General features: G+C 45.6%; 2 protein-coding genes across 14 annotated transcripts in view; both read left to right on the plus strand.

Annotated features, from left to right (window-relative positions):
* Nucleotides 1-10,887, plus strand: part of TPM3 (tropomyosin 3) — a 28,244-nt gene extending 17,357 nt beyond the window's left edge. For 6 of the 13 annotated variants that reach the window (XM_055323783.1, XM_055323784.1, XM_055323782.1 and 3 more), the window contains one exon: nucleotides 9,615-10,887. In XM_055323783.1, the coding sequence (XP_055179758.1) occupies nucleotides 9,615-9,697 (83 nt within the window). In that variant the 3' untranslated portion in view covers nucleotides 9,698-10,887. Of the gene's footprint in view, nucleotides 1-421; nucleotides 627-7,478; nucleotides 7,626-9,614 lie in introns of those variants that run through there. The other 7 variants (XM_055323781.1, XM_055323787.1, XM_055323786.1 and 4 more) reach the window with 5 other exon arrangements.
* Nucleotides 10,888-11,932: 1,045 nt separating this feature from the next.
* The window catches only part of NUP210L (nucleoporin 210 like), an 81,441-nt gene continuing 80,996 nt past the window's right edge, over nucleotides 11,933-12,377 (plus strand). Inside the window, exon 1 of the mRNA XM_055324386.1 lies at nucleotides 11,933-12,132. Within this exon, the coding sequence (XP_055180361.1) occupies nucleotides 11,933-12,132 (200 nt within the window). The remainder of the gene's footprint in view (nucleotides 12,133-12,377) is intronic.

Raw genomic sequence — 12,377 nt, forward strand, 5'->3', positions numbered from 1 at the left:
AATCATGTCATCCTGTAACTAAGGATGTAGGGCCCAAAGAGCCAGTGACTTGGGCCTAACGTTGCATAACAATTCATGACTCCTCCTTTAATTTGTGTCCTGATATTAAAGTTCTGGGGGAAACCCATGATTGGAAATACCAAATTCACCAAAGAATTAAGCTGAGTCCCAGAGCAAGCCAGGAGGTAAAAAGCACCAAAAAGAGTTGTTGGGGACTTTATCCGTTTGCTGTGGACACTTGATGCTAATTCTCCTCTTTGTATCTTTCCCACTAACCCTGAGAAGTCACATGACTCAGGCAATGAGTCTTGTCTGGCTGTCTTTTCCCATTCCTACTGCCTTCTCTTCCCTTTTCTCCCAAATTGCTGTGTAGATGGATGCTAGTCCTTCTTACCTAGAGTCTCCTTACTTTTTCATACAGATAACTATCACCGTTTCTGCTCTGTTCTGGATCTGCCCCCCCTTTCCTCGGGGAGCCCAACGCCCCACTCTCGCTCTGGATTCCATGTGGGTCGGCCTGGCTGGTCCCCAAGGCAATAGGATATAGTGGGGGGCACAAAGCAACTTATGTATTCTTCCACTCCACCACCCCTCCTCCCCCAAATTAAAATGTTGAGCTGCTGGAAGCCTCTTGCCCCCCCTGCATTTGTGTCATTTACAAAGCGGCTGCTGTCCCTGAGAAGGAGCCTTGGGGGTGTGATGTGGAGAACAGCCCTCCCTCCTCTGACTTATATAATCAAAGCCACTTTTGTGTGTGTCTATTTTTTCTTGACATTTAAGCTCAACTGATGTAAGTCTATCAGAGTGGTGGGCTAGCAGAGGTTCTTTTGGGTAGGAGCTTGAGTCTACATGTGGGCCATGGGAAGCTGAGCACTTCACTTAGCCCACCTGGAGGGCTCTGAGGCTCCTATTCTCAATCTCTCCTCCTTTGATAGCATCCAAGAGCCTCCCGATAATGTATTCTCTGCCCTTTTTCTAGTTGTTCAAATGGTACATCCTCAGAGCATCTGATGAACTCAGATGTCTTACTACCAAACTTGACTGATTAGATCATCCAAAGTCACAGAAAAGCACACAGAATTTTCAACAGATTTTTGGTTTCTTGTCCAAACCCTTCTCACATACTTGAGGCTCATTGCCACTTGTTTGTTGGTATGTGCCTGTGGAATCTAAAACAGATGATAAACGATTATTACTGGAAAAACTAGAACAACCCATCATGTATGTTTCAGATAACGTGCACAAGGTAGTAATAGTTTATTACATACATAAAAATGGTAAGTTTCTGCTCGTAAAATTGTTCCTAGTTTATATTGTGGGATTATATAAAAACATTTTGCAAACTCTTACTCCAATTTACATAGCAGGATGATTTTAGTCTAAATAGTGTGGTGGTCACCAAGGGGCTCACTTAGTACTTCAGTTTCGCAGCAGATTATATATTTAAACTTGCTTTTTTTTCCTTAAAGATTTTGCTTATTTACTTGAGACACGCAGAGAGAGAGGCAGGCTCCATGCAGGGAGCCCCATGTGGGACTCAATTCTGCGACTCCACGATCACGCCCTGGGCCAAAGGCAGGAGCTCAATTGCTGAGCCACCCAGGTGTCCCGAAACTTGCTTTTCTTTTAAACAGAGCCAAGTGGAGAGGTTTTCCCTATTGGGTCCCTATGAGACCCAGTGAGACTTGAGGTCTCATTGAATTCAGGTTTCTTTTCGTTCATACCATTTCCTGCTGCTACATAGCCTTTGAGATTAAGGTATTGATTATTCAGCTGACATTTAACTGGTATCTTTTAGGTACAAAGTTACTGAGGTGGGGACAGAAATAATCCAAGATGGATGCACCATCCTTATTTTTAGGTTGCCCAGAATCTAGTAGGAGAGAGAGCATATATATAAAGCTAAAGATGATCTGTGATCAGTGCCACAAATAATAAACTTGTGGAAATTCAGAAGGAAAGAGATTGATTACAGGGGGATTGATTAGGAAAGATTCACAGAAGGAGGCACATAATAGTTAATTAATAAACATGTTAAAACTCTTCATTTTTATTGGGTTCTAAAAGATTGATTTTCTGACAAACAGATTTTGGTTGAGGGATAGTTATTGAGCATTTTAGTCAGAAGCAAAAGTAGAAGCATAGATAGAGTGGGAAGGATATAATAGTTGTGAAAGTAGATTTGGACAGAGAAGGGGCCACTGTGTACTGAAATCAGGTGTGGAGTTTTCTTGTGTAGAGATTGAGGATACCAATGGAGATTTTGAACAGGGATATATGTTCTGGTGTGAGTAGCAAAAAGAAGAGTTGATTCGGCAGCTAAGTTAATGTGTTGCAAGGCATGCAGATGATCAAAGTGATCCGTTAAGGTGATGATTCCTGAATTTCGGTCATTTGTATGTCACTTGGTGGCTTTTGCCATATTCATGTGCTCCCTACATTATTGTTTTCTTCACATATACTCTTGTTTTCAGATTTTCTTCTTCTTTTTTTTTTTTTTTTTAAGATTTTATTTATTTATTCATTAGAGACACAGAGAGGCAGAGGCACAGGCAGAGGGAGAAGCAGGCTCCATGCAGGGAGCTCGACGTGGGACTCGATCCTGGGTCTCCAGGATCACACCCTGGGCTGAAGGCGGCGCTAAACCGCTGAGCCACCCGGGCTGCCCTCAGATTTTCTTACTGTAATAATTCTAATTTAAAATCAAATGTTTGAGGTACGCTAGTGATTTTTTTAATGTACTTAATGTACATTAACAATATAGCAAGTAAGTTTTTTTTTTTAAAGTTTAGAAGCATATACAGTCAGAAATCTTGCATAGCACTAGCAGTGAGTATGCCATGCTTCGAGAAAAACTGGGTTAGCTATTGCAGTTTTCCCAGAGATTGTATCGCAGAGAGATGGCATTGAAGATGCTCACTGTGAAGGGCACTCAGTGTGAGGAGGAAGAGTCAGGGCTGACTGGTTTGGATCTTAGGAAACAGCAGTAAGACAGGTGTTGGGAGGTCAAGTGGTCCTTTTTTGAAGAGGCAAGAGAGGTGTAAGGGAATAAGAGTTTGAAATACTGGCAGGTATCCAGGTGAAAACAAAATTCTGGCGGGTTGAGGGGAGAGGCTGATTGATCTAAGAGAGGTTTGGAACTCCACACAGGTGGCAAGCCGTTTAGACCATGAAAGTACATTTAGAACCCTAAAGACAGTTGCAGATGTAAAAGGAATGAAGCAAAAAGGAAAATCTGTGCAGAGGAGGAATCCAAATGGGACTGGTTGGTGGGATGGAAAGAGAAAGAGTAACTTTGCTGATATAAAAACTTGATGACTGGATGATTTCCAGAGGTTCTCAACAAGTTGAGAGGAAAGATAGCTCAAGATGGGACATTGTCATTGACACTTTATTAATTCGAGGGTGTGTTTTGAACATTAAAATCAAGGAGAGAAGCCACATTTCAAGGAGCAGAAAAGTAAACTAGTGTGAGGAAAATACAGGCAAGACATATGGCTTAGACCAGTGCCATCCAGCAAAACTTTAGACAGTGATGCCCAGTACAGTAGCCACTAGCCACATGTAGAGCCTGTCGAGCACTCAAAACATGGCTTATAGGACTGAGGAGCTAAGATTCTGTTCCTTGTTTTTAGTGCATCTGCATTTAAGTAGCTATGTGTGGCTTAGTGACTCTGTGTTGAATAGTACAATTCTAGATGTTTTAGTATTTGACTGGCACAGAGAAAGGCTTAGAAAATAAAGAAGTATGTGAGAATGGAGAGAAGTTAGAGGAAAAGTGAGGCACTGTACTTCTAGTAGCTCTGTCTTTCCCCACGAGTGTGACTGGTGTAAGCAAGGATGGAGACCAACAAGCCAGCATACCTGAGTGAAATTTGAAATATGGTGTCATGCTAATAAAATCATTCCTCCACCCTGTGTTACTTGAGCCTGGATTAGCAATCAGAATGGGGTCAAGAAGCATCATTGGTAATCTCAGAGCAAAGCATTTGATCTCTTTTCCCACTTGATTTCTTTCTTAATTTTTAAAAAGATTTTACTTATTTATTCATGAGAGACACAGAGAGAGGCAGAGACATAGGCAGAGGGAGAAGCAGGCTGCCTGTGGGGAGCCTGATGGTGGGACTCAATACCAGGACCCCAGGATCACAACCTGAGCTGAAGGAAGACACTCAACTACTGAACCACCCAGGTGTCCCTCCCACTTTATTTCTGGGAATGAACCCCAGGCTGATGTGTTAGAGTCTTTTCTACCTGTCCTTATGACAGTGTTGCGATGAGGCACAACACATGACTAGATCCCAAATTACCTAGTGTTACCTAGTGGGTGGAACTGCCCTGTTGTGCTGGGCAGCCTTATCTTAGCCCCACCCAATCTCTTCCTTTCTCTTGGTTCTTAGCTAAATACCCGCCCCCCAGCTTTAATTTTAGGGGAAAGTTTTTTTAAAAAAAGGCAAAACCCATTCCTTCTCATCTCTAGAATTGTTTTTGTTTTGTTTTTAAAGGTTTTATTCATGAGAGACATAGGCAGAGGGAGAAGCAGGGTCCCATGGAGAGCCCAGTGTCAGACTCTATCCAGGGATACTGGGATCATACCCTGAGCTGAAGGCAGACGCTCAACCACTGTGCCACCCTGGTGTCCCAAATTGTGAGGCTTTAAAGCATGTGTAATTTGCTTTACTCTTAGCCTCCCCACTGCCTTTTCCTATTATAGAATGGAATTGACCTGATTCAGACCAGTGGAGCTTAAGTACGTCCAGCATCCATGGAATTGTTCCCTACTTAATTGAACATGCCTAAAAGAAACATCAGACCAAATAGATTCTTTGGCTTGCCTTTTTTTGTTTGCTTTATTTTGCTGTTATCAGGGAACTAAGAACTTTTACTAATGAGCTGGTATCTGATCCTGAATTTGTAGTCACTAGAGACAGCAGTGTTAAAAACCTTCCGTACTGGGACGCCTGGGTGGCTCAGTGGTTGGGCATCTGCCTTTGGATCAGGGTGTAATCTTGCAGTCCCAGGATTGAGTCCCACATTAAAATCTTTAAAAAAATAGAGAAAACCTTCTGTACTAAGTTTAAAGTGAGAATAACCACATTTGCCTTTTGACTTCCTGTACTTCTTAGGGAACTGTGCATTCTACGATTTAATCAGGCAAGAAAATGATTCCACTTCTGTCTCTTTTTTACTTCCCTAAATGGAACAAAACCCTCACTGACCAAGCTGTTTTGAGGGATTAGATTCTGATAGGACCCTTCTCTCTCCAGAGTGGGAGTCACACTCAGTAACCTGGATATGGATGCTACAGAAGAGTCAGGCAGTACTTGGAATCTGTTTATAACACCACAGAAAGCTTGAGAAATAAGTTCACAAATTTGAACCTCTACATTTGTCAAGGATGCCCAGTGAATAAGACAGGTCCAATCCCTGGCCTCATGGAGTTATAGACTCATGTAGTGTTTCTTAGTGGGGGACTTTGGTCATTTAAGCCAGGATGATTCTGGGATGTACAGAACAGTCCTACTTATTGCTGTCCCCTGCCCGATAAATATGTGTAGGGTCTCTGGTTATTGTGACAATTAAAACCTGTCCCCACATGTTTCCAATTTTCCTTCCAAGGGGAGAGAACGGGCACGCGTACCGAGAGCCACTGGTACAATTCTGAAAGTTCGCTCTAATTCTGCCCTTTAGTACAACTATGATTTTTGGCTATTCTCCTCCAGGATAAATTTTGTATACATATGTTTTATGTTTTGATAGTGTACATAAAGTGGCAAATAACCTTGGGACCATACTGGCCACCATCTTCCAGGGAGAGCTGGAGAAAGACCTCTGCCCAGAGGGCAAAGTACTTGGCAGTGCCTCGACTGTGGGCACAGCAGCTCCACAGATGCAATAGGTCTTTAAGACAGAAGAGTATATCTTTGTATTGAGGTCCTAAGACCATTTGAAACAGACTGTAGGGCAGCCCGGGTGGCTCAGTGGTTTAATGTCGCCTTCGGCCCAGGGCGTGATCCTGGAGACCCGGGATCGAGTCCCACGTCGGGCTCCCTGCATGGAGCCTGTTTGTCCCTCTGTCTGTGTCTCTGCCTCTCTCTCTCTCTCTCTCTGTCTCTGTGTGTGTATCTCATGAATGAATGAATAAAATCTTAAAAAAAAAAAAAAAGAAACAGACTGTAAAACATGGAAAGAAATCTGTTTGTGAGCTTGAGAGTCAGAGACCAGGAAGGTCTCTCCCTAGATTCCTCTTATCCCTGCGCTGCTCAGATGGGTTTGGTTTCTTTGTACTCTGTCTTGAAGGGTGCATTCCAAGCGGAAAATTCAGATAAAGTCAGTGATTTGAGCACTTAACTACTCTTACCAGGAATGCTTTTGGTTATTCCAAAACCAAAGCATTGGTTATTGGAAACCACTTAACCGTAGCTTTACTAAATACGGGGACTTTTAGGGCACTTGGGTGGCTCAGTGATTGAGCGTCTGCCTTTGGCTCAGGTCATGATCCTGCAGTTCTGGGATTGTGTCCCACATCGGACTCCCTGCAGAGAGCCTGTTTTTCCCTCTGCCTGTGTCTCTCATGAATAAATAAATAAATAATCCTTAAAAATAAATAAATAAATATGGGACTTATTTTTCTCCCATAATAACATGTCCCAATTGGAGCAGCTGTGGCCTCGTCTTGCTCAGTTTCTATGATTCTCTTACGGTTGAAATCTGTAACTCTGACCCTCACATCCATATTCAAGGTGAGAAAGCAAGTTAGTTTTCCCAGAAGACTTCCAGCAGAGTACCCCCTATGTCTCATTGGCCAGAACTGGATCCCATGATCACCCCTAACTGCAAGAGAGGCTCGAAAAACAGAACAGGATAATCTTGATTCACCTTCCCTGAGCTGGATGTGTTGCTGGCCCTAATAGGGTTGAGTTCTTTTTTGGAAAGGGGAGGTGAGGTTTTGATGGGCAGGCCACTAAGGTAGGTTTACCACTGAGCACCTATAACAAGGAGCAGTAGAAAGTAGGACTGAGTGGGTGTCAGGATATTGACCTCAATTTAACATTCATAATGCTGTACTGAATGCTTTTACAGAAAGTGTTCCCACTGTTGGCTCCAGTTCTTGTCAAACCCTGATTACAAGCCAGCTGTGTTCCTTCCTTTGCCCTGTTGTGCTTGTCTGTGTCTCAACCCAGGGAATAAATACCTTTGCAGAGGAGATACTGTTTTCTTTCTCAGAATGTTGTCCTTCCAACTTGTCAGTTGGGATTTTTTATTTTGTTCCTCTGTTGGTCTTTCTACCACCTGGTAACTCTTACTGTCCTCTGAATCTTCCTTGCATCCTCTTGGCCTTACAGATGCATGTTACATATACCAGCTCGTCAGAAGTCTCAGAATTTAACCTCTGCTACTCTATTAACCTCCCATTTTCCTTTTTCTCTTCTGTTTCCCCTCCTCCTCTTGTGTTCTTTCCTCTGTTGCTGCTGCAGAGCATGTCTATAGTCAACTTGAGCGAAACCGCCTGCTCTCTAGCAAGCTGCGGCTGACACTACATGTTCTATGTGACTGACAGGCAGGACTCACTGGTGCCCATTAGGCCGAGCTTACTGCTCACACCACTGACATGATGAACCCCAGCAAAAAGCTGATTGTTTTTTTTATTTTTATTTATTTTTATTTTTAATTTTTTAATTTATGAGAGAGAGAGGCAGAGACACAGGCAGAGGGAGAAGCAGGCTCCATGCACCAGGAGCCTGACATGGGATTCGATCCCGGGTCTCCAGGATCGCGCCCCGGGCCAAAGGCAGGCACCAAACTGCTGCGCCACCCAGGGATCCCTGATTGTTTTTTTAATTTTTTTTATTTTTATTTTTATTTTTTATTTTTTTAATTTTATTTATTTATGACAGTCACAGAGAGAGAGTCCTTTTGCCCTAGCAAATTGTTTTGTTTTTTTAAAGATTTTATTCATGAGAGACACCGAGAGGGGCAGAGGGAGAAGCAGGATCCTCAGAGGGAGCCTGATACGGGAATCGATCCCAGAACCCCGGGATCACGCCCTGAGCCGAAGGCAGACACTCAACCACCGAGCCACCCAGGCGTCCCTTTTGTTTTGTTTTTAAGATTTTATTTATTTGAGAGAGCAAGAGCGGGGGAGGGGCAGAAAGAGAGGGAGAAGCAGACTCTGTGCTGAGCAGGGAGCCCAACGTGGGGCTCCATCCCAGGACCTTGGGATCATGACCTGAGCCAAAGGCAGATGCTTCACCGACTAAGCCCCCCAGGCACTCCACAAATTGTTTTTTACTCTGGGCAGTGAGAATATTGTTGACTTCCTAACTGCACTGTAGAGTGAGAACAGTTGACACTGCATTTTTATCCCTTTTCAAGAGATAATGGGCGATGAAAGGAGGGGCCTGAGAGATCATAGGAACCTGGGAGAGGTTTCTGGTTTTTTTTTTTTTTTTTTTTAATTTTTATTTATTTATGATAGTCACAGAGAGAGAGAGAGAGAGAGGCAGATACACAGGCATTGGGAGAAGCAGGCTCCATGCACCGGGAGCCCGACGTGGGATTCGATCCCGGGTCTCCAGGATCGCGCCCTGGGCCAAAGGCAGGCGCTAAACCGCTGCGCCACCCAGGGATCCCCGAGGTTTCTGGTTTTTACCTTTACTCCCTGCTCTGTCACCTGTGCATCAACTGTAGGCTGTGTTCCCCCTGCATGGATGTTTTCTCACAATAAAAGGAGCAACTGGACAAGGTGTTGTGACTGCTTCATCTACAGGCCCAGAGATGGGCCTTTCTGACTAGGTGGAAAAAAGGGAAGGGAAAGAAAAGGGGTGTAGGTATTAATAGCTATGTCTTGTATTGAGTATTTCCCCCCCTCCACTAGAATAGTCTGAGTGGTGGTTTGCTTGCTTAGCAGATTAGATTTTCCTTGGTGTTCATGCAACTGGTTTTCTTTCTAACATGTTCCTTCTTGCTTCTTTTTCCTGGTTTTATGTTGAATTGTAAGTAACTATCAGGCTAGTTTTGGACAATAAATAGCTCTATAAAAATCTCAGTTGAGATTTTGCTTATATTTTTGGTAGTATTCTTGGCTTTGTTTCCTCTAATGATTCTGTGATAGGCCACGGGGGTTATTCATTTATCCCCAGTTCCTTTCCCTTCCTTTTTAGAGGAAGCCTATAGTGTACAATGTTCCTTTTATATTCTTCTCAACTGAGATTCTTTTTACTGGTGGAAACATGCCCATCCTTGTTCTTGGGGGGTCACACCCCAGTGAGCCAGGGCAGGTAGGCACTGTCCTATGGGCAAAACCTAGAAGAAAGGATGGCTGATGCTTGAGGCTTATTGCCTCCTTCAGTGATGGAAAACCGAAAGCCTTGTTGGGTGTGAATGAATGAGGAAACGACTGATAGGCCCCTCCTCCCCCCGAAGTATAGCAACACCTGCAGCTCCAGCCAGAGGCTCTGCAGAAGCCACTGGTGCAGTAGCTCAGGCTTGCTGAGAAGACAGCTGCTCTATGAGTCTGCAGCTTTCCTGCAGCAGGAGTGATTGATTCTCGGAGTGGGTAGATATTGACATTTACTTCTATTTTTGTGATGTCTCTCCTTTACCTCCATTAGATAAGCTGAAATGCACCAAAGAGGAGCACCTGTGTACACAAAGGATGCTGGACCAGACTCTGCTTGACCTGAATGAGATGTAGAGCACCTCAGTCCCACCGTGCCGCCGCTCCTCCCTCTGACCCTGACTCTGCCTGAGGCCCAGCCTGCCCGAAGCTGGCCTTGAAACTGAGGGCTGATCTTTAACTGGAAGGCTGCTTTCTCCTTTTGCTGCCTCTCCCACCCCTACCCCTGTGTCTTATTCACCAAACTGTCTCTGCCTCTCCCTAGAGATTCCAGTTGGGTTTGAGGCTGAGCACCTTTGGGAACAATGTTTAAGGGAATGTGAGCACAATGCAAAGTGTCTTTAAAAGCATGTTGTGATGTACACATTTTGTAATTACCTTTTTTGTTGTAGTTGATGTAGGACATTTGTAAAACATTCCAAATAATTACACAGTTCTGAAGCAGCAGTCTAACCCCTTCCTCCCATTTGGAATTAACTTTTCAGCCTAATGAATACTGGAGCCTCGTTGCTCTGTCCAAAATACCAGCCAAATTAGAAAGGTGATTCCAGAAGTTGGCCAAAAAAGTGTGGCTAAGGGTTTCAGCTTTAAGGTTATCTTTGAGCAACATAATGTTTTTTTTCCATCAGATGTGACCAAACAAAAATTAAGATGGTGAGACCTCGATCTGAGACCAAATCCTTGTCCTATCTTTGTCCTAACTGCTTACAGAATGGATCATGTTCCCCTTATGTCGAGGTGACCACTTATTTGTTCTCCTGCCTCCTTGAAAGAAAAAAGAGAATTATGTTCGCCACTGATTTAGCCACTTGAATCAAACTCATCTCATCACCCTTTTCTGGGTCCAAAGCTGCTGCCTCTAAACGTGCCATCTCATCGTGCTTTGTATCAGTTAGTGCTGGAGAAATCTTGAATAGCTTATGTACAAAACTGTTTTTAAATTTTATATTATTTTGAAACTTTGCTTCTTTAGGGTTGGAGCACATTGACCACCCCGTCTGGCTGAGAACTCTCTACAGTCTGTGGGCTGACAGTGTGCTGATCTTTTAAAAGTTTCTTTCCCTCCCCAACTCCCCTTTTAGGTGAGGTTTCCGTGAGGTCTGTTAGGTGTGCATCCTGCAGCTTATTGGCTTAAAATGCACTCTTCCTTTGGTGGCCTCTCTTTGGGGGCCGATTGGGAGAAAGAAACCAATAGTGCAAACTGTTTTGATACTGAAAATTGACAAGTGTCTTTTTGAAATAAAGAACCAGTCCCTCTGATCCTCAGACCTACTAGACTCTTATTTACTAATCCATATATGTTTTCTCCACAGGAACTATGAAATTTGAGTGAAAAATCAGATCTTTGTGGGTGGTAGCAACAGGATTTAAAGAGAGCATACACTTTGGAAGCTGTCCGAAATTGGGTTCCAAAGTCAGCTCAGAGATTCTTAACTTGTATGTCCTGATATAAACAATTTAAATCTTCCATCTGTAAAATAAAGACAATATGTATGAGCAGGGTAAATGTAAATACTCGAGCTGGTAGCTATGTGCCAGGCTTCTTATGAGTTACTTGATTCAGTGCTGGCACGTTCAGGGTAGGCTGTGCTTTTTTCCCTTCAGCACGGTGTTCATTCTTGTGCAGTGTGGCCTTGTGAGGCTCAGGGCTCTGAACTGGCCTGGACAGCCTGCGACACCGATCACATGGCCCAGGATCGCCTCTGAACGGATAGTCCGCCAGCTGTTCGGAGAAAACCACTTAATTGAACCTGAGGGCCTCTCAGGTCTGTGGAGGCGGGCAGTGTGTGGTGGAGACACTGGGGCCTGGCATCTCCTGCACTCTGGCCTGGAAGCCCGACACGACGCAGGTCCTTGGCACAGTGCAGCTGTTGATACCAGGCCTGGGGTGCTGGGGGCCAAGGGGCTGTGGGTCGGGGGCCTGGAGAGCGGGGTGGGAGAAGCCTGGGGGTGCTCGCCGTTTGCAGGCGCGGACCAGTGTGGATGGGGAACTGAGAACGTTTGTTTATGGCTCGTAGCCGAACACAAGGTAGGCAGCAGAAGTTAAGCTGGGAGGAGTCAGCACCACTCAGACGTTTTGCTTCTTTACCATTAAAGAAAAATGTCGCCCAAGACGTCGGGACTTCGGAGCAACGGGCTCCCTTCGCGCCTCCAGCTGCCCTCGCAGCCTCGTCAAGCGCTCCTTGGAGGAACTCCCATAATTCCCAGCCAGGCGGAGGGACCGCCCCCTGTGACGTCGTGCCCGCGCACTGGCCGGCGTTGGGGTCGGGCCTCAGCCGCAGGCGAGCGGGAACTGCAGACCCAGTGGTCGCCATGACTGGCTCGGGGACCTCGCGGCACCGACGTGTCCAGCCGTTTGTCGGCTGGCCAGCCCCTGGCATCCTGCTGCTGCTTCAGAGCCTGCTTGGGACCCTGGGCAGCAAACTCAACGTGCCGCAGGTGTTGCTCCCCTTCAGCCGGGAGCCAGGCCGCGTGCCCTTCCTGCTGGAGGCGCAGCGGGGCTGCTACACCTGGTGAGGGGTGGGGGGCCCCGAGGCTTTGTGCCCCCGTGGTCCCGCCAGGGTGGACGGGCTGCCTTCGACGAGGACCGCACCCACAGGGGCCTTTGTTGTGGGGTGCTGCTGGAGCGGGAGGTGGGCCACGCCTGGCCTGAGGGCACATCGCTGCGGGCCGGGGGTCTCGGGGCAGGGCTGCCGTCCCCACCGACCCACCGAACTTGGCCTGGTGGGTTGAGCTTCCGCTTCTCGGATCGAGGCGA

Source organism: Nyctereutes procyonoides, unplaced genomic scaffold (genome assembly GCF_905146905.1).
Source record: "Nyctereutes procyonoides isolate TBG_1078 unplaced genomic scaffold, NYPRO_anot_genome, whole genome shotgun sequence".
NCBI classification, from domain to species: Eukaryota; Metazoa; Chordata; class Mammalia; order Carnivora; family Canidae; genus Nyctereutes; species Nyctereutes procyonoides.